Here is a 21628-nt window from a genome sequence, read left to right on the forward strand (position 1 = left end):
AACCTGCTCACACGCTACACCTTCACAGCCATTTCCCTGGCTCTCTCTCTCCACGCCTCCCTATTTTCTACAGCTTGAAACATGTTTCTATGACTTGCCAGTTCTGACAAAATGTCATCTGCCTCAAACGCTGACTCCACTTCCCTTTCCTGCACCCACAGCTTTTAATTCAGCAGCAGGGTCCAAAAGAAATTATTGTAAAATCAAAATAAAATGGTGGCACTTACTTGTGGAAGATTGACTGCAGATGACTTCCTGTTGATGAAGAAATATCATTAATAACAAGATATTATAATGGTCCTTAATCTCATGTCAAAAATTACTTTCCTTTGTATATTTCTCAGCATAAGCCACTATTACAAACCATCATAATATCACCTGACTTCTTAAACAACACACACAAAATGCTGGAAGAACTCAGCAGGTCAGGCAGCATTAATGGAAAACATAGTTCACGTTCCTGCCATTAGATCGGAGGGTACCCAGATGAAATATAAGATGTTGCTCCTCCAGCCAAGGGTAGCCTTCTCTTGACGTGTCCAAATGTATGAACTGGTTTTTGCTGGAGGTGCGTACTGGGTGTAATGGGCTGTCACTGGAGTCATACATAGGACATTGGTAGATTCTGCAGTCTTTGCCCCATCCCTCACTGACTGTACAGCCACACTGATGCCACGTCAGCAGTACCAGAATATCGATTTCTCCTTCCAATGAACATATTCTGCCTCCCCACCTCTATTCCCCACTCAGACCTTTCACTGCTTCTCACCTGCCTATCACTTCCTCCTGGGTCCCCCTTCTCCTTCCTTTGCTCCCGTGGTCCACTTTCCTCTCCTATTCGATTCCGTCTTCTCCAGCCCTTCACCTTTTCCACCCACCTGGCTTCACCTGTCACCTTCTATCTAGCCTCTTTCCCCTCCCCACACCTTTTTATTCCGATATCTTCCCCCTTCCATCTCAGTCCTGAAGAAGAGTCTTGGCCTGAAATGTTGACTGTTTATTCATTTCCATTTTAAATGTTTTTATTGTGAAGCAACATCAGCTTAACTAAAAACTGTACAACCGACAATGTCCTAAAGTACAATGCTTCTTTTTTCTTTTCTTTCTTATAACAACATAATGAAAGTCAAATGAATGTATGTATAGTAAACAAGTAAAAAGCAAAGGAAACCCTATCACTCCGTCTCCTTTCCCCTTCCCAGCCCTACCCTCCCCTCACCCCTCCCGTATGTGCTGTTTAGGTCCTACCGCCCCCCCCACACTTAGTTCAGCTGTCGGTCCCTTCTAAATACAACAGTAATGGTTGCCAGATTTTTTCAAATTTCTTGAGTCTGTCCTTGATAACGTATTTTATCCTCTCTAGATGCAGAGGACTGTTTATTCATTTCCATAGATGCTGCCTGACCTGCTGAGTTCCTCCAGCATTTTGTGTGTGTGTGTTTGTGTGTGTGTGTGTTGCTTTGGATTTCCAGCATCTGCAGATTTTCTTGTGCCTGACTATTTAAACTCTTCAGTTTAACTACTTACTATTAAACCATCACTGGTTTATTGACTGGTCTTCTTTTAGGTTGAGAGTACTCCAGGCAGTTTGAGTGAATTTGAGTTCACATTTCAACCTTCGTTCAGGATCCCTACATAGGATAAGGGAATAATGGAGGGATGAGAGGCTCATACAGGAAAATGTGGATGTGATAGTTAAGAGCTACGGGGAGGTAGTCTCCCCTGTGTTGTAGGCAGCAGCTCCCTGGGTGACTGTTGGGAGAGGAAAGGGAATATAGCCAGTGCAGAATAACCCAGTGGCCGTTCCCCTTAATAATTAGCATACCACGAGATACTCTTGGGGGGAGTGGGGGAAGCTGCAGCAACCTGGTCTCTGCCACTGGGTCTGGTTCTGTGGCTCAGAAGAGAAGTGGGAGAAAAAGGGGTGCAGTAGTGATAGGGGATTCCATAATTAAAGGATGTTGGAAACCACTTTTTTTATTAATACTTTTTTATAAGATTTGTACTTTTTAACAAACTCATGTATTTTTCACCCTCACTGGCAGAAAGCGGTATAGCAGCTAAACTAACGGTTTGTCTCATTCCTCATTGGCTAAGTATTAGCACGTTACCCATGTGATTCAATAATTTTAATTATGTAACCTATTAACTGGTTTATCACTATCTAAGGTATTTTCTTTAACTTACCTATAAAAGTGGTAAGTCTTCAGAGGCACCGCTTTTATTATTTTGTCTACAGGGAAGAAATAATCTCTCTGACACAGTGGTGTCAAGAAAATGACCTCTCTCTCAATGTCGCAAAAACAAAGGAACTGGTTGTGGATTACAGGAGAAATGAAGACGGGCTAACCCCTATGGACGTCAATGGATCTGGGGTTGAGAGGGTGAACAGCTTTAAGTTCCTAAGCATCCACACACCAAGGACCTCATGGGGTCTGTACACACCAGCTGTGTGGTGAAAAAGGCACAACAGCGTCTCTTTCACCTCACACTGTTGAGGAAGTTTGGTATGGGGACCCAAATCCTAAGAACTTTCTGCAGGGGCACAATTGAGAGCATCCTGTCTGATTGCATCTCTGCCTGGTATGGGAACTGTACCTCTCTTAATCGCAAGACTCTGCAGAGAGTGGAGCAGACAGCCTAGCACATCTGTAGTTGTGAACTTCCCATGATTCAGGATATTTACAAAGACAGGTGTGAGGAAAGGGCCCGAAGGATCATTGGGGACCTGAGTCACCCCAAACACAATCTATTCCAGCTGCTACCATCAGGGAAACGGTACCGCAGCATAAAAGCCAGGACCAACAGACTCGGGGGCAGCTTCTTCCACCAGGCCATCAGACTGATTAACTCACACTGATTTGAGTGTATTTCTATGTTACATTGACTGTTCTATTTATAATAAATTATTATAAATTACTATGATTGCACATTGCTCATTTAGATGGAGACATAACGTAAAGATTTTTACTCCTCATGTATGTGAAGGATGTAAGAAATAAAGTCAATACAATTCAATACTTACACCCCTTAGCATTGATCCCCCTCTTAGCACCATTTCTCAGCTCCTTATTCAGTTTGTTTAGTACTTGTATGTTTGTTTGTACTCTACAATAAACTGAAATCTTGGAATTAAGACTGCTTGACTCCCAGAAGAATGCTAAGGATCAGAAAATCAACAGAGTTCCAACAAGGAGCAGAAGGCAATAACTGTGACCATGAAATAAACCCCCTGGATGGTCGGGTGCCAGGGTCAGGGATGTCTCAGGTCAGGTCCACGTCATTCTAAAGTGGAATGGTGAGCAGCCATAAGTCTTGGTACATATTGATGATAATATAACCATATAACAATTGCAGCATGGAGACAGGCCATCTCGGCCCTTCTAATCCGTGCTGAACTCTTGCTCTATCCTAGTCCCACCGACCTGCACTCAGCCCATAACCCTCCATTCCTTTCCTGTCCATATATCTATCCAATTTAACTTTAAATGAGAACGTAGAACCTGCCTCAACCACTTCTGCTGGAAGCTCATTCCACACAGCTACCACTCTCTGAGTAAAGAAGTTCCCCATCACGTTACCCCTAAACTTTTGTCCTCTAATTCTCAACCCATGTCCTCTTGTTTGAATCTTCCCCACTCTCAATGGAAAAAGTCTAACCATTCTATCAATCCCCTCATAATTGTAAACACCTCTATCAAGCCCCCCCTCAACCTTCTATGCTCCAAAGAATAAAGACCTAACTTGTTCAACCTTTCTCTGTAACTTAGGAGATGAAACCCAGGCAACATTTCAGTAAACCTCCTCTGTACTCTCTCAATTTTATTGACATCTTTCCTATAATTCGGTGACCAGAACTGTACACAATACTCCAGATTTGGCCTTACCAATGCCTTATGCAATTTCAACATTACACTCCAACTCCTATACTCAATGCTCTGATTAATAAAGGCCAGCAAACCAAAAGCTTTCTTCACCACCCTATCCACATGAGATTCCATCTTCAGGGAACTATGCACCATTATTCCTAGATCTCTCTGTTCTAAAACATCCTTTAATGCCCTACCATTTACCATGTATGTCCTATTTTGATTAGTTCTACCAAAATGTAGCACCTCACATTTTTCATAATGACATAGGTAGGAAAAGGGAGGAAATCCAGAAGAGAGATTTTCGGGAGTTAGGCAGAAAGCTGAAAAACATCACCTCTAGGGTAGTAATCTCTGCATTGCTGCCTTTGCCACATGCCAGTGAAGGTAAGAATAGGATGATTTGGCAGATGAATGCACAGCTGAAGAATTGATGTAGGGGTAGGGTTTCAGATTTCTGGATCACTGAGATCTCTTCTGGGAAAGATAGGACCTGTACAAAATGGATGGGTTGTACCCAAACCCAAAGGGGAGCAATATCCTTGTGGGCAGGTTTGCTAGAGCTGTGGGGAAGGGTTTAAACTAATTTGGCAGGGGCTGGAAACTGGAATGATAGGGCTTAGAATGGGGCAGTTGGTATACAAGCAGATGCAGTGTGTAGGGAGACGGTGAGGGAGGACAGGCAGATGATAGGGCAGAACTGCAGTCAGTGGGATGAGTTTCACTGTAACAGGGGAATGACATCAAAAAGGGTGATGAACACAGGACTGAAGGTGATGTATTTGAATTCATATGGTATATGGAATAAGGTAAATGATCTTGAGTGGCAGTTAGGGATGGGCAGATATGAATGATGTGAGCAACTCTGAGTCGTGGTTGAAAGATTAACTTCTGCGTTGTACCGAAAGGATAGGCAGGTAGGCAGAGGAGGTAGGGTGGCTCTATTGGTAAAAACATAAAATTAAATCCTTAGAAAGAGGTGACATAGGGTGGGAGGATGTGGAATTCTTGTGGGAAAGTTTGGCCACCAGGAAGTCCTGCTTGTGGAAGTGCTTGATGAAGTGGTCCCCGAATTTACGAAGCATCTCATCAATGTCGAGGAGACCGCATCAGGAGCACAGAGTACAATAGATGACCCCAGCAGATTCACAGGTGAAGTGTTGCCTCACCTGAAAGACCTGCCTAGAGCCCTGAATGGTGGTGAGTGATTTCAAAAGTTCAAAGGGAACTTATCAGAAGGAGTATATATATATATATAACTGTAAACAGGATCAATGAAAGAGCAGGAGCATAGAAGACAACAAACTGTACAAATACAAATAAATAAATAGCAACAAATAACGAAAGCATGAAACAACACGATAGAGTCCTTGGTGAGGTCATTGGTCGTAGGACATCTCAATAGGTGAGTGTAATTATCCTCTTTTGTTCAAGAGCCTGATGGTTGAGGGGTATTAACTGTTATTAAACCTGATGGTGTGGGTCCTGAGGCTCTTGTATCTCTTGCCTGATTGCAGCTGTGAGAAAAGAACCTGGCCTGGATGGTGACAACAGCATTTTATGCAGTGGAGAATGTAAAAGTGTTTCATGTAGCTCAATGGTTGGGAGAACTTTACCCATTATGTACTGGGTCGTTATGTATTGTATCCGCTACTTTCTGTAGGATTTTCCATTCAAAGGCATTGATGCACCAGGCCGTAATGCAGTCAATCAATACGTTTTTCACCACACATCTATAGAAGCTGGGCCCAGAACAGGTCCTCCGAAAATAATAACACTGGGAAATTTAAACACCCGGGATGGTATGAACATCTAATTGGACTCCTGCCTTCACTCAACCGCACTTCAGTTGTGTTTTTTAAAAATTTTCCCCTTCTATAGCCCTCTGCATTGCAGATAGCCTTTGAGAAAGATGGTGTGTTTCTCAACACAAGCACAAAACGGACACATGACCAGGACACGCACATCCCTGAGGTGATCCGGATCATTGAAAAGGTAAGTGGAAGGGCTTTTGTGCTTTCTTTGCAATTACATTTACAGGTATGTAATGGGTCCAGGACAGGTGACACACAAGAATTTAAAGTTACTGACCCTCTCCACCTCCGATGAAGACTGGCTCATGGACCTCTGTTGTTATGGCACCACTCAGCCAAATTTGCAATCTCCCTCCTGTATGCTGATTCATCACCACCTTTGATACGGCCCACAACAGTGGTGTCATTAGCAAACTTGTATCTGGTGTAGGAGCTGTACTTCGCCGCACAATCATAGGTGTAAAGTGAGTAGAGCAGGGAGCTAAAGACACAACCCTGTGGTGGAGGCAGGATGTGAATGTGTGCCTAAGGTGTAACATCTTTACACCTGAATGTCAAATCGAATTATTATTGTCAGCACTATGGGAAGAGAAAATTTCAACATTTGTAATGACTGCAACCTCATTGGAATTTTTATGACACTGTAAATCTTTAGGAAATGTTGCTAATGCAAAGTAGAACACTTATTTCCTGATCTTCATGCCAAATATGAAATAACATGGAGGTTCTTGTTGGTCAGAATCAAAATCAGGTTTAATATCACAGGCCTATGTTGTGAAATTTGTTAACTTTATGTCAGCAGTACATTGCAATACATGATAATTGAGAAAAATGTGAATGATGGTCAGTGTATATATATATAAAATAGTTAAATTAAATAAGCAGTGCAAAAATAGAAATAAAAAAATAGTGAGGTAGTGTCCATGGGTTCAATGCCCATTCAGAAATCAGATGGCAGAGGGGAAGAAACTGTCCCTGAATTGTTGTGTGTGCCTTCAGGCTTCTGTACCTCCTTTCTGATGGTAACAATGAGAAGGAGACATATCCAGGGAGGTGGGCGTCTTTAGTCGTAAACACAATGCACCCATGCTGAGCTCGTCAATTTCATCGACTTTGCTTCTCACTTCCACCCAGCCCTCAAACTCACTTTGTCCATCTTGGACACTTCTCTCCCCTTTCTCGATCGCTCAGTCTCTATCTCGGGAGACAGACTGTCCACCGACATCTTCCATAAGCCCACGACTCTCATAACTACCTCGACTATACCTCTTCCCCCTCTTCCACATGCATAAATGCTATTCCCTATTCACAGTTCCTCCGTCCTCGCCGCATCTGCTCCCAGGATGAGGCTTTCCGTTCTAGGACATCTCAAATGTCCTCTTTCTTTAAGGTTCGTGGTTTCCCTTCTGCCATCATCAATGATGCCCTCACCCACATCTCCTCCATTTCCCGCACTTCGGCCCTCACCCTATCCTCCCGTTACCACAACAGGGACAGAGTTCCCCTTGTCCTCACCTACCACCCCACCAGCCTCTGGCTCCAGCACATTATCCTCCGCAAATTCTGCCACCTTCAACAGGACCCCACCACTAAGCACATCTTTCCCTCTCTACCCCTCTCTGCTTTCTGCAGGGATCGGTCCCTCTGCAACTCCCTGGTCCACAACGTCTCTCCCCAGGGATCTCCTACCTGGCACTTATCCCTGTAAGTGTAAGTGCTATACCTGTCCCTACACTCCTCTCTTGCCACCATTTAGGGCCCCAAACAGTCCTTCCAGGTGAGGCAACACTTCACTTGTGAGTCTGTTGGGGTCATCTATTGCATCCGGTGCTCCCAGTGTGGCCTCCTCTACATTGGTGAGACCCGATGCAGATTGGGGAACCGCTTCGTCGAGCACCGTCTGCCACAACAGACAGGATCTCCTGGTTGCCACTCACTTCAACTCTGCTTCACATTCCTATTCGGATATGTCCATACATGGCCTCCTCTACTGCCATGATGAGGCCAAACTCAGGTTGGAGGAGCAAAAACTCATATACCGTCTGAGTAGTCTCCAGCCCCTTGGTATGAACATTGAATTCTCCAACTTCCAGTAATTCCCTCCTCCTCCCTTCTGCCATCCCAGTTTCACTCTGCCCCCTCCCCCAGCTGCCTATCACCTCCCTCATGGTTCCGCCTCCTTCTACTAGCCATTGTGCTTTCCCCTGTTCCTTCTTCACCTTCCCTGCTTATCCCCTCCCTGCTTCCCTCCCCCACCCCTTGATCTTTACCCTTACTGGTTTTTCACCTGGCACCTACCAGCCTTCTCCTTTCCACCCTCCCCCCACCTTCTTTATAGGGCCTCTGCTCCCTCCCTCTTCAGTCCTGATGAAGGGTCTTGGCACAAAATGTTGACAGTTCGTTTCCACGAATGCTACCCGACCTGCTGAGTCTCTCCAGCGTGTTGTGTGTGTTGGGGGTCTTTAAGGATGGATGCCGCCTTTTAGAGGTATCGCCCCTTGAAGATGTCCTGGACACTACGGAGGCCAGTGCCCTTGATGGAACTGGAACTAATGATCACTCTTCTGACCGTGTGATAAGATGACCCTTTCTGATTAAAACCTTGCTGTAACTGGCCTCACTGGAATGCTCCCCTTGCTGTAGCAAACCCTCACTGTAGCATAAAGGCAAGAGATTCTGTAGATGCTGGAAATCCAAAGCAACACACAGAAACTGCGGGAGGAACTCAGCAGGTCCAGCAGCACCTCCGCACCACGAGCGGGACTTCCCAGTGGCCAAGTACTTTAATTCCCATTCCCATTCCCATTCCAACATCTTAGTCCATGGCCTCCTATTGTGCCACGATGAGGCCACCCTCAGGGTGGAGGAACAACACCATGTATTCCATCCGGGCACCCTCCAACCTGATGGCATGAATATTGATTTCTCCTTCCAGGAAACAAATTCGACTCCTTTTTTTTCTATTTCCCACTCTAACCTTTTATTTCTTCTCATCTGCCTGTTACTTCCTCCTCTTTCATCCCTTTCTCCTATGGTCCACTCACATCTCCTATCAGATCCCTTCTTCTCCTGCCCTTAACCTTTCCCACCACCTGGCTTCACCCATCACCTTCCAGCTGTCCTCCCCTCCCCATCTTTTTATTCTGGCATCTTCCCCCTTCCTTCTCAGTCCTGAAGAAGGGCCTGAAACATTGACTGTTTATTCATTTCCATATATCTGGACTGACCTGCTGTGTTCCACCAGCATTTTGTGCGCCTCATTGTAACATACCCTCACTATGTCACTTCTGCAGTAGCATTAACTCAGTACATTTCGCCGCAAAGCTCTCTGCACTCTGTTCGATGTAACACCATGATTAGCTCACTACTGTATATCAAACTCTTCAATGTATGAACTCTTCACTGTAGCATGCCCTCAATGTAATCCCCCCCACCTCCACTTTTCTCACTTTAACCTCCCCATCACTGTAATACATCTTGCTCTTGCGCCCATCTCCTTATACTACACAACTGGAACTCTTATCCTGCTCTAACCTTATTTCCTGGCATAATTTACATATTACTATTTAATTATTTATGGTTTTATTACTATTTAATTATTTATGGTGCAACTGTAATGAAAACCAATTTCCCTCGGGATCAATAAAGTATGACTATGACTATAAACCCGACCCCAACGCCCTGTAACAATTTGCTCTCTGTTAACACTACTCTCCACTTCATCTCTGGAACCCTTGGAGATTTTCAGCACAATCCTTCAGATAGAGTCATAGAGAAGTAAAGCACAGAAACAGGCCCTTTGTCCCATCTAGTCCATACCAAAACCATTTAAACAGCCTACTTCCATCAAACTGTGCCGGGACCATAGCACTCCATATCCCTACTATCCATGTACCTATCCAAACTTCTCTTAAAAGTGTGATCGAGTTATAGAACAATTTTACTGAGAGCGTTTTTGATTCACCTTCAACAATAGAATAACTAACTGTCAAGATTAAAGCAAAGCACTCTCACACCTAACAGAAGTGATTTGATTAGACTGGAACATTCAATAATGTGACAGAGATTGCAAGGCTCACCCAAGTCAAGATCAGTGTCAGCAACAGAAGCTGGTGCCGGTTGAAGGGATTCATGCCAGTTTCAATCCAAGATCACTTTAACAAGTTCGGGAAGCTTTCTCCTACTAAGCTCCACCGGCAGGAAACTTTTTTCCTGTCCACCCCTCTGTGTTGGTGTGATCGTTTCTGCAGTAATCATTGAAACCACAAAGGCACAAACTTAACTTTTGCCCAATCCAATAAGGAAATAAAAGTCGCAGTTAATTTCTAACCTTGATATGATTTACTGCATGAACTTTTACTTTGAACTTTGTATAACTGCAGTCTGTTAACTGTTTTCTGTATATATCCACTGCTAGGGTCAGGGGGGTGGGGTTGGGGGAGGACACTTCTCTTCGCAAAAGGTGGTGGGGAGGGGCCTTGATCCGATGCTGTATGCTGAATCCCGCAGCACATTTCCAGCTGCAGTTTTAACAGCAGGGTCCAGCTCAAATTTTAAATGTTGTCTTATGGATATATAAGACATCTTCAAGGAGTGGATCTTCAGAAAGGTGCTGTTCATCATTAAGGACCCCCACCAGCCAGGATGTACCCTCTTCTCATCGTTACTGTCAGAAAGGAGGTGCAGAAGCCTGAAGGCACACACTCAGTGAAATAGGAACAACATCTTCCCCTCTGCCATCTGATTTCTAAATGGATATTGAACGCATGGACACTACCTCACTTTTTTATTTTTTCTGTTTTTGTACTATTTTTAATTTAACTATTTAATACACTTACTGTAATTGATTTACTTGTTCATTTTTTTCTCTATACTATTATTTATTGCATTGTATACCGCCGCTAAGTTAACAAATTTCAAGATGTACGCTGGTGATATTAAACCTGATGCTAATATGCAGAAAGGTGCTGGAAAAGGGCCAGTAACATTATAAAGGATCCCACTCACCCTGCTCATGGACTGTTGGTTCAACTCCCAACAGGGAGGAGGCTACATAATATCCATGCCGGTCTCAAAACTAGTTACTTTCCCCAAACAGTGAGGCTAATCAAGGACTCTCATGTTCTCAGTATTTACTGCTTATTTATTTTTATTTCTATTTGTTTCTTTTTGTATTTGCACAATTTGCTGTCTCTCACACACTGGTTGTTTGCCCATCCTGTTAATTCATTGATTCTGTGATGTTTCTTGGACTTACTGTGTATGCCTGCAAGAAGACAGTAGTGCAGTGGCTGAAGCAACACTATTACAGCATGGGATCTTTCAGAGCCTGGAGTTCAATTCTGGCCCCGTCTGCAAGGAGCCTGTACACCCTCCCCATGGAATGTGTTAGCTTTCCGCAGGTACTTGTAACAAGTTCATATGTTCTCCCCATGACCGCATGGGTTTCCTTTGGGTGCTCTGGTTTCCTCCACGAAGACACGCCGATTGGTAGGTTAATTGGACAGTGTAAATTGTTAGGGTTAACCGGGATTTGCTGGGCAGTGCGACAAAGAGCCTAAAGGGTCTCCTCTGCGCTGTATAGCTAAATGAATAGATAAATAAAATCTCAGTGTTGGATATAGTGATAATAAATTAACCTTGAGCTTTAAAGTTTGATCAATACCCTCTAACCACTAATTGCATCTGTCAGTCACTTTATGTACAGCCTGTCATCACTTTATGGACATGCAATCAATCGAGATATGTAAGCTACCTTCTGTATCAATATTTATTGCTTTTTATATTATTATTGTATTCTATATCTTTTGTGGGAGTGTTTTGTGCCGCATCAGATTCAGTGCAACAATTAATTCATTCCCCTTACACTTTTGTACAGGAAATGACATTAAGCAATCTTGAATCTTAAATCTTGGATAATCTTCCAGGGAGAGGGAGAGGGAGAGAGTGGGAGAGATAGATCTAGTTCATTTGAATGTTTCTAGGCGTTCGTTTCTCTGGGGATCTCTTCTGTTGAAGACACAGTACAAAAAGGAGGGGTTACACCTGAGCATGAGAGGGAACGATGTCATTGAGGGCAGGTTTATTAGAGCTGTTGTGGAGAATTTAATCTCGGTTGGCAGGGTGATGGTAACAAGAGAGCTGGGTCAGAAGGGAATTAGAAAAAACCAGGAAGAGTCATGAAAAGCCTCTGGCAAGTAGGATTAATGTGAATCCCAAGGCATTCTATACATATATCAAGAGCAAGAGGATAACTAGGGAGAGAGTGGGACCACTCAAGGATAAAGAGGGGAATATTTTCTTGGATGAGGAGAATGTGAGTGAGGTACTTAATGAGTATTAAGTATTTACCAAGGTAAAGGACATGAAGGATCAGGAAATCAGTGCTGAGTGTATAAATATGTTAAGGCATTTAGAGGTCAAGGAGGTCAGTGGATGAAAAGGGGGAAGATGTTGGCCATGGCAGATTTAAAATATGGAAGAAAACATTGAACTCAAATGGGTCAAAGACAGTGAAAGCAGGCAGATCAATTGTCTTTGTTCCTGTCCTGTGCTTAGAGATTTTGTGGAACTGTTTTACATCCTCCATTTCGTGAGATGAAGTTGCTTGGCTTTCTATGTTTTAAAGTAGACACAACGATGCTTCAGGTAATCTGCTGGACTAGTGGTCATTTCCAAAGAAAATGTTATTTGTGAGGTGTCTTTGATAACATGCAGGTTTGTGAATGTTGGGGTTGGTGCCTGCCTGGAGTGATTTGACCTGGTTACTGAAGAGAACAAAGAGCCATAAATTACTGACTGTCATTTGCTTGGAATAGGACAATAAATGGATGCTGCTCAGGAGCAGAACCAATAAACAGGTGTTAAAAGTCAGACACATGACCTACAGCTAATGACACTGGAATGCATTATTTGAATTGGTTAGGAATGAATAAAAAAAGAGGACACTTCAGTGGTGCAATCAGTGATAACTCTCTCAAGAGACCCACCATTGCAATGAAGAACCTCCACGTCAGGGTCTAGGAAGAGAAAGGATTGATCATCTGGCCAACGGAGATCTCTTATTTTGGTGTTATAAATTGGACAAGTTGTCTTGGTGAGTATTGGTACAGAGGGAACAGTAGGATTCATGTTCGAAGTTGTTGGCCTGGGGTCAACATAGTTACTTTATTGCTTGTGCAGAGACAATAAAGTGCGAGCTTCGAATAATTACGAGTTACCGATTGAGTTTCCTAACCTAGTTCCACTGACGAATGGTTAACATGGAAAAGGACATGGAGGACCAGGAGATCAGTGCTGAGTGTATAAATATGTTAAGGTCAAGGAGGAGGAAGTGTTGGGCCTCCCGAAGAGTATAAGTCCCCAGGGCCAGATAGAATTTACCTCAGGTTATTGAAAGAGGCAAGCAACGGGATTGCTGGGGCCTTGACTAGTATCTCCGTGTCCTCTCTAGGCACAGGCCAGATCCAAGGAGAGTGGAGAGTGGCTAATGTTGCTCTCTAAGAAGAAAACAAGGGAAAATCCTGGGAACTATAAACCAGTGAGTTTCACATCAATCATAGGGAAATTGCTGGAGAAAATTCTTAGTGATAGGATACATAACCATTTGGAAACCCATGGCCAAATTAAGAAGAGGCTGCATAGCTTTGTGCTTGGCAGGTCATGTCTTAACAATTTGATTGAGTTTTTGACAAGGTAACGAGAGAGATTGATGAGGGTAGGGCAATGGACGTTGTCTACAGAGATTTTAGTAAGGTGTTTGACAAAGTCCCTCATGGAAAGCTGATCCAAACTGACTGGGGCCTGCAAGGATCCAGGATCCAGTTGCACAAGGGGATATTGAGGTCCAGATCTTGGAATTTACTGATTAGTTTTGAGGGAATGATGGTGTTAAATGCCGAGCTTTAATCGATAAAGAGCATTCTGATGTATGCATCTTTGCTGACCAGATGTCTGATACCAGAAGGCATGCATTGAAGGTGAGAGGGGATAGGTTAAAATCGGATGTGAGGGGTAAATTTTTCTTACTCAGAGGCAGGTGGATGCCTGGAATGTGCTGCCTGGTATGGTGGTAGAGGCAAATATGTTAGAGGCTTAATTTACTTTGTGGGTTTAATGGCCTATTCCTGTGCTGTACCCTTCTATAATGCTATAATTCCAATAAGATGGAGGTAGATGCAATGTGTAGATGGACTGTGAGGAAGGATAGGCTGTGGATGGGGCATAAATGCAGACTATTGGATGGGTTGACATATGTGAATGATGATAAACCTGATTCTGATATGGGTCTCTGTTGTGGACAGAGAGTGGGAAGGGGGCACAGAGAGGAGAATCATGGTTGGGGAAAAGTGGAAGGGAGTGGGAAGCACCAGAGAGATATTCTGTAATGATCATAGAAACTTGAAACGTAGAACAACTACAGCACAATCCAAGCCCTTCGGCCCACAATGCTGTGCCAAATTATGTACTTACTTTAGAAATTACCGAGGGTTATACATAGCCCTTTATTTTTCTACGCTCCATGTATCTATCCAGGAGTCTCTTAAAAGACCCTATCAAAACCGCCTCCACCACCGTTGCCGGCAGCCCATTCCAGGCACTCACCATTCTCTGTTTAAAAAAAACTTACCCCTGAAATCTCCTCTGTACCTACTTCCAAGCACCTTAAAACTGTGCCTTCTTGTGATTGCCATTTCAGCCCTGTGGAAAAACCTCTGACTATCCACACAATCAATGCCTCTCATCACCTTATACACCTCTATCAGGTCACCTCTCATCCTCCATCGCTCCAAGGAAAAAAGGCCAAGTTCACTCAACCTATTCTCATAAGGCATGCTCTCCAATCCAGGCAACATCCTTCTAAGTCTCCTCTGCCCCTTTTCTATAGTTTCCACATCCTTCCTGTAGTCAGGTGACCAGAACTGAGCACAGTACTCCAAATGGGGCCCAACCAGGGTCCTATCTAGCTGTAACATTACCTCTTGGCTCTTAAACTCAATCCCACAGTTGATGAAGGCGAATGCACAGTATGCCTTCTTAACCTGCGCAGCAGCTTTGAATGTCATATGGACTCAGACCCCAAGTTCCCTCTGATCCTCCACACTGCCAAGAGTCTTACCATTAATACTATATTCTGCCATCATATTTGACCTACTAAAATGAACCACCTCACACTTATCTGGGTTGAACTCCATCTGCCACTTCTCAGCCCAGTTTTGCATCCTATTGATGTCCCGCTATAACCTCTGACAGCCCTCCACACTATCCACAACACCCCCAACCTTTGTGTCATCAGCAAATTTACTAACCCATCCCTCCACTTCCTCATCCAGGTCATTTATAAAAATCACGAATAGAAGGGGTCCCAGAACAGATCCCTGAGGCACACCACTGGTCACCGACCTCCATGTAAAATATGACCTGTCTACAACCACTCTTTGCCTTCTGTGGGCAAGCCAATTCTGGATCCACAAAGCAATGTTCCCTTGGATCCCATGCCTACTTACTTTCTCAATAAGCCTTGCATGGGGTACCTTATCATATGCCTTGCTGAAATCCATATACAGTACACTACATCTACTGCTCTACTTTCATCAACATGTTTAGTCACATCCTCAAAAAATTCATTCAGGCTCGTAAGGCACGACCTGCCTTTGACAAAGCCATGCTGACTATTCCTCATTATATTATGCCTCTCCAAATGTTAATAAATCCTGCTTCTCAGGATCTTTTCCATCAACTTACTATCTACTAAAGTAAGACTCACTGGTCTATAATTCCCTGGGCTATCTCTACTCCCTTTCTTGAATAAGGGAACAACATCTGCAACCCTCCAGTGCTCCAGAACCTCCCCCATCCCCATTGATGATGCAAAGATCATTGCCAGAGGTTCAGCAATCTCCTCCCTCGCCTCCCACGGTAGCCTAGGGTACATCTCGTCTGGTCCCAGAGACTTACCCAATGTGATGCTTTCCAAAAGCTCCAGCACATCCTCTTTCTTAATGTCTATATGCTCAAGCTTTTCAATCCGCTGTGTCATCCCTACAATTGCCAAGATCCTTTTCCAGAGTATTCATTAAGTACCTCTGCTATCTCCTCCGGTTCCATACACACTTTTCCACTGTCACACTTGATTGGGCCTATTCTCTTATGTCTTATCGTCCTGCTCTTCACATACTTGTAGAATGTCTTGGTATTTTCTTTAATCCTGCTCGCCAAGGCCTTCTCATGGCCCCTTCTGACTCTCCTAATTTCATTCTTAATCTCCTTCCTGCTGGCTTTATAATCTTCTAGATCTCTATCATTCACAAGATCACAAGACAAAGGAGCAGAAGTAGGCCATTTGGCCCATCGAGTCTGCTCCGCAGCTCCCCCATGAGCTAAACTATTCACCCATCTAGTTCCAGTTTCCGGCTTTTTCCCCATATCCCTTGATACCCTGACTAATTAGCAACCTGTCAATCTCCTCCTTAAACACCCTCAATGATCGGGCCTCCACAGCCATATGTGGCAACGAATTCCACAAATCATAGAAAGATAGAAAATAGGTGCAGGAGTAGGCCATTCGGCCCTTCGAGCCTGCACCGCCATTTATTATGATCATGACTGATCATCCAACTCAGAACACTGCCCCAGCCTTCCCTCCATACCCCCTGACCCCCATAGCCACAAGGGTCATATCTAACTCCCTCTTAAATATAGCCAATGAACTGGCCTCAACTGTTTCCTGTGGCAGAGAATTCAACAGATTCACCACTCCCTGTGTGAAGAAGTTTTTCCTAATCTCGGTCCTAAAAGGCTTCCCCTCTATCCTCAAACTGTGACCCCTCGTTCTGGACTTCCCCAACGTCAGGAACAATCTTCCTGCATCTAGGCTGTCCAATCCTTTTAGGATCTTATACGTTTCAATCAGATCCCCCCTCAATCTTCTAAATTCCAACGAGTACAAGCCCAGTTCATCCAGTCTTTCTTCATATGAAAGTCCTGCCATCCCAGGAATCAATCTGGTGAACCTTCTCTGTAGTCCACGACCCTTTGGCTAAAAAAATTTCTCCTCATCTCTGTTTTAACTGGGTACCCTCTAATTCTAAGACTATGGCCTTTTGTCCTGGACTCACCCACCAAGGGAAACAACCTTTCCACATCTACTCTGTCCAACCCTTTTAACATTCAAAACGTTTCTATGAGATCCCCTCTCATTCTTCTATACTCTAATGAATATAATCCAAGAGCGGACAGACGCTCCTCATATGTTAGCCCCTGCATTCCAGGAATCATCCTCGTAAATCTTCTCTGAACTCTCTCCAACATTAGTATATCCTTTCTAAGATAGGGGGCCCAAAACTGCACACAGTATTCCAAATGAGGTCTCACTAATGCCCCATAAAGCCTCATCAACACCTCCTTACTCTTATACACTATTCCTCTTGAAATGAATGCCAACATAGCATTCACTTTCCTTACCGCCAATCCAACTTGGTGGTTAACCTTTAGGGTATCCTGCACGAGGACTCCCAAGTCCCCTTGCACTTCCGATTTTTGAATCTTCTTCCCATCTAAATAATAATCTGCCCGATTATTTCTTTTTCCGAAATGTACAACCGTACATTTGTCAACGTTGTATCTCATCTGCCATTTCTTTGCCCACTCTCCTAAACTGACTAAGTCTCTCTGCAACCTTTCCATTTCTTCAACATTTCCTGCTCCTCCACCTATCTTGGTGTCATCCGCAAACTTGGCCACAAAACCATTTAATCCATAATCCAAATCATCGGTATACATCGTAAAAAGAAGCGGCCCCAACACCAACCCCTGCGGAACACCACTAGTAACAGGCAACCAATCAGAATAGGATCCCTTTATTCCCACCCTTTGCTTTCTGCCTATCAACCAATGCTCCACCCATTTCAATATCTTTCCTATAATTCCATGGGCTCTCATCTTATTAAGCAGCCTCATATGCGGCACCTTATCGAAGGCCTTTTGAAAATCCAAATACACAACATCCACAGTCTCTCCCTTGTCAATCTTATTCGAGATTACCTCAAAAAATTCCAATAAGTTGGTAAGACAGGATCTCCCCTTCATGAAACCATGCTGGCTTCGGCCTATCTTGTCATGCACCTCGAGGTATTTCATAACCTCATCCTTGAGGATTGACTCCAATATCTTTCCAACCACCGATGTCAGACTAATAGGTCTGTAATTTTCTTTTTGCTGCCTCCTTCCTTTCTTAAATAGCGGAACTACATTTGCGACCTTCCAGTCCTCCGGAACCGTGCCAGAGTCTATTGATTCCTGGAAGATCATTTCCAATGCTTCCACAATCTTCAAAGCCACCTCCTTCAGAACCTTTGGGTGCACCTCATCCGGGCCGGGAGACTTATCTATTCTTAGTCCACTTAGCTTCCCAAGCACTTTCTCTCTAGTTATCTTGACTGTACCTAATTTTATTCCCTGATACTTCTGGCTATCAGGTATATTGCTCATGTCTTCCACTGTGAAGACTGATGCAAAATACTCATTCAGTTCCTCTGCCATCTCTTTATTATCCATTATAATTACTGCAGCATCATTTTCAATTGGTCCCATATCTACCCTTGTCACTCTTTTACTCGTCATATATTTAAAAAAAACTCTTAGTATACTTCTTTATGTTAATCGCCAACTTCCTTTCATAATTCATCTTTTCTTTCCTAATGACTTTCTTAGTTTCTTTCTGTAAGTTTTTAAAGGTCTTCCAGTCCTCATTTTTCCCACTAATTTTTGCTTCCTTGTACGCCGTTTCTTTTGCTTTTATTTTTGCCTTAACCTCTCTCACATTTGTGCCATTTTTCCATTCATGATTTTCTTTTTTCTTGGGATATATTTTTCCTGCATTTTCCTTATTTCTTGTAGGAATTTCATCCAATTCTGCTCTGCCGTCCCTCCATTTAGTTTACTTTTCCATTTGACTTGGGCCAGTTCCTCTCTCATACCAGTGTAATTTCCCCTGTTCCACTGAAATATCGATACACCTGATACCAGCTTCTACTTTTCAAATTTGAAACTGAACTCAATCATATTATGATCACTACTTCCAAGAGGTTCCTTTACCTCCAGCTCCCTAATCGCCTCAGGTTCGTTACACAGCACCCAATCCAAAACAGCCAGTCCCCTGGTGGGCTTCTGGACAAGTTGCTCCAAAAAGCCATCCTGTAGGCATTCTACAAACTCCCTCTCCTGAGATCCATTACCTTCCTGACTTTCACAATCTACTTTCGGATTAAAATCCCCCATAATTATTTTGACATTGTCCTTCTGACACGCTTTTTCTATTTCCAGCTGCAACTTGTAGTCCACATCCCGACTGCTGTTTGGAGGCCTGTATATAACTGCTATTAGTGTCTTTTTACCCTTGCCATTTCTTAATTCTACCCATAAGGATTCTACCTCTTCTGATCCTATGTCCCTTCTTTCTATTGATTTGATATCGTTACTTACCATCAGGGCCACGCCACCCCCTTTACCTACCTTCCTATCCTTCCTGTACACTGTGTATCCTGGAATATTCAGCTCCCAATCACATCCATCATTTAGCCATGACTCGGTAATGGCCACAATGTCATACCTTTTAACATGCAGCTGTGTAGCAAGGTCATCCACTTTATTTCTAATGCTGCGTGCATTTAAGTATAGTACATTTAGATCGGTACCTGTTGCCACCTGTTCATTAGCTAGTTTTTTGAACCTTTCGTAAGCTTTTCTTTTCTTCTTGACTAGATTTTCAACAGTCTTTGTACACCACGTTTCCTGTACCCTACCATCCTTTCCTTGTCTCATTGGAAGTACCTATGCAGAACGCCATGCAAATATCCCCTGAACGTTTGCCTCATTTCTGCCGTACATTTCCCTGAGAACATCTGTTCCCAATTTATACTTCCATGTTCCTGCCTCATAGCCTCATATTTCCCCTTACCCCAATTAAACGCTTTCCTAACCTGTCTGTTTCTATTCCTCTCCAGTGCTATGGTAAAGGAAATAGAATTGTGATCACTATCTCCAAAATGCTCTCCACTGAGAGACCTGACACCTGACCAGGTTCATTTCCCAATACCAGATCAAGTACAGCCTCTCCTCTTGTAGGCTTATCTACATATTGTGTCAGAAAACCTTCCTGAACACACCTAGCAAACTCGACCCCATCTAAACCCCTCGCTCTAGGGAGATGCCAATCGATATTTGGGAAATTAAAATCTTCCACCACGACAACCCTGTTATTATTACACCTTTCCAGAATCTGTCTCCCTATCTGCTCCTCAATGTCCCTGTTACTATTGGATGGTCTATAAAAAACACCCAGTAGATTTATTGACCCCTTCCTGTTTCTAACTTTCATCCACAGAGACTCAGTAGACAATCCCTCCATGACTTAGTCCTTTTCTGCAGCCGTGACACTATGTCTGATCAACAGTGTCACGCCCCCACCTCCTTTGCCTCCCTCCCTGTCCTTTCTGAAACATCTAAAGCCTGACACTCGAAGTAACCATCCCTGCCCCTGAGCCATCCAAGTCTCTGTGATGGCCTCAACATCATAATTCCAAGTACTGGTCCACGCTCTAAGCTCATTCGCTTTGTTCATGATGCTTCTTGTGTTAAAATAGACACATCTCAAACCATCGGTCTAAGTGCATCCCTTCTCTATCACCTGCCTATCTTCCCTCTCGCACTGTCTCCGTGCTTTCTCTATTTGTGAGCCAACCGTCCCTTCCTCTGTCTCTTCAGTTCAGTTCCCAACCCCCCCCCCCAAGCAATTCTAGTTTAAACTCTCCACAATAGTCTTAGAAAACCTCCCTGCCAGGATATTGGTCCCCCTCGGTTTCAAGTGCAACCTGTCCTTTTTGTACAGGCCACGCCTGTCCCAAAAGAGATCCCAATGATCCAGAAATCTGAATCCCTGCCCCCTGCTCCAATCCCTCAGCCACGCATTTATCCTCCACCTCTCTCTATTCCTATACTCATTGTCTCACGGCACAGGCAGTGATCCCGAGATTACTACCTTTGAGGTCCTGATTCTCAACTTCCTTCCTAACTCCCTGTAGTCTGTTTTCAGGACTTCTTTCCTTTTCCTACCTATGTTGTTGGTACCAATATGTACCACGACCTCTGGCTGTTCATCTTCCCACTTCAGGATATCGTGGACGTGATCAGAAACATCCCGGACCCTGGCACCAGGGAGGCAAACTACCATCCGCGTTTCTTTCCTGCGTCCACAGAATTGCCTGTCTGACCCCCTAACTATAGAGTCCCCTATCACTGCTGCCTTCTTCCTTTCCCTACCCTTCTGAGCCACAGGGCCAGAATCTGTGTTAGAGGCACAGGCACTGTTGCTTCCCCCGGGTAGGCCGTACCACCCCCCCAACAGTACTCAAACAGGAGTACTTATTGTTCACGGGGACAGTCACGGGGTACTCTCCAGTATCTGACCCCTACCCTTCGCTCTCCTGACTGTTACCCACTTATCTGTCTCCCAAGGCCCCAGTGTGACTGCTTGCCTACAGCTCCTCTCTATCATCTCCTCACTTTCCCTGACCAGACGAAGGTCATCAAGCTGCATCGCCGGTTCCCTAATGCAGTCCCTAAGGAGCTGAACTCGACACACCTGGTGCAGATGTGGCCGTCCGGGCAGCTGGGAGTCTTCCGGACATCCCACATCAGACAGCCAGTACTGAACACCGACCTTACAGACATACTTCCTGTTTCTATTCCTCACAGGTAACTTACCTCACCTCGACCCGTTATCACCTACCACTCTGCCTCAGATCACTCTGTCGATGACCACTCCGCTAGGCAGTGTCTCCCTTTTATGTCTGAACCTTCCTTACTATTTAACTCGCGATTGGTGCTCCGGTTATAGCTGATAGGCCACGTATAATGGACAAACGTTCTCGAAGCTCCCTTTTTAAA

At 44.1% G+C, this 21628-nt stretch overlaps 1 protein-coding gene across 1 annotated transcript in view; it reads right to left on the minus strand.

Annotated features, from left to right (window-relative positions):
• Positions 1-9900, minus strand: part of LOC140205388 (receptor-type tyrosine-protein phosphatase H-like) — an 87259-nt gene extending 77359 nt beyond the window's left edge. Inside the window, exons 1-2 of the mRNA XM_072272979.1 lie at positions 9763-9900; positions 228-255 (exon numbers count right to left, since the gene is read on the minus strand). Coding sequence (XP_072129080.1) covers positions 228-255; positions 9763-9816 — 82 coding nt within the window. The 5' untranslated portion in view covers positions 9817-9900. The remainder of the gene's footprint in view (positions 1-227; positions 256-9762) is intronic.
• Between the last annotated feature and the right edge of the window lie 11728 nt (positions 9901-21628).

The sequence above is a fragment of the Mobula birostris genome, chromosome 11 (genome assembly GCF_030028105.1).
Source record: "Mobula birostris isolate sMobBir1 chromosome 11, sMobBir1.hap1, whole genome shotgun sequence".
In the NCBI taxonomy this organism is placed as follows: Eukaryota; Metazoa; Chordata; class Chondrichthyes; order Myliobatiformes; family Myliobatidae; genus Mobula; species Mobula birostris.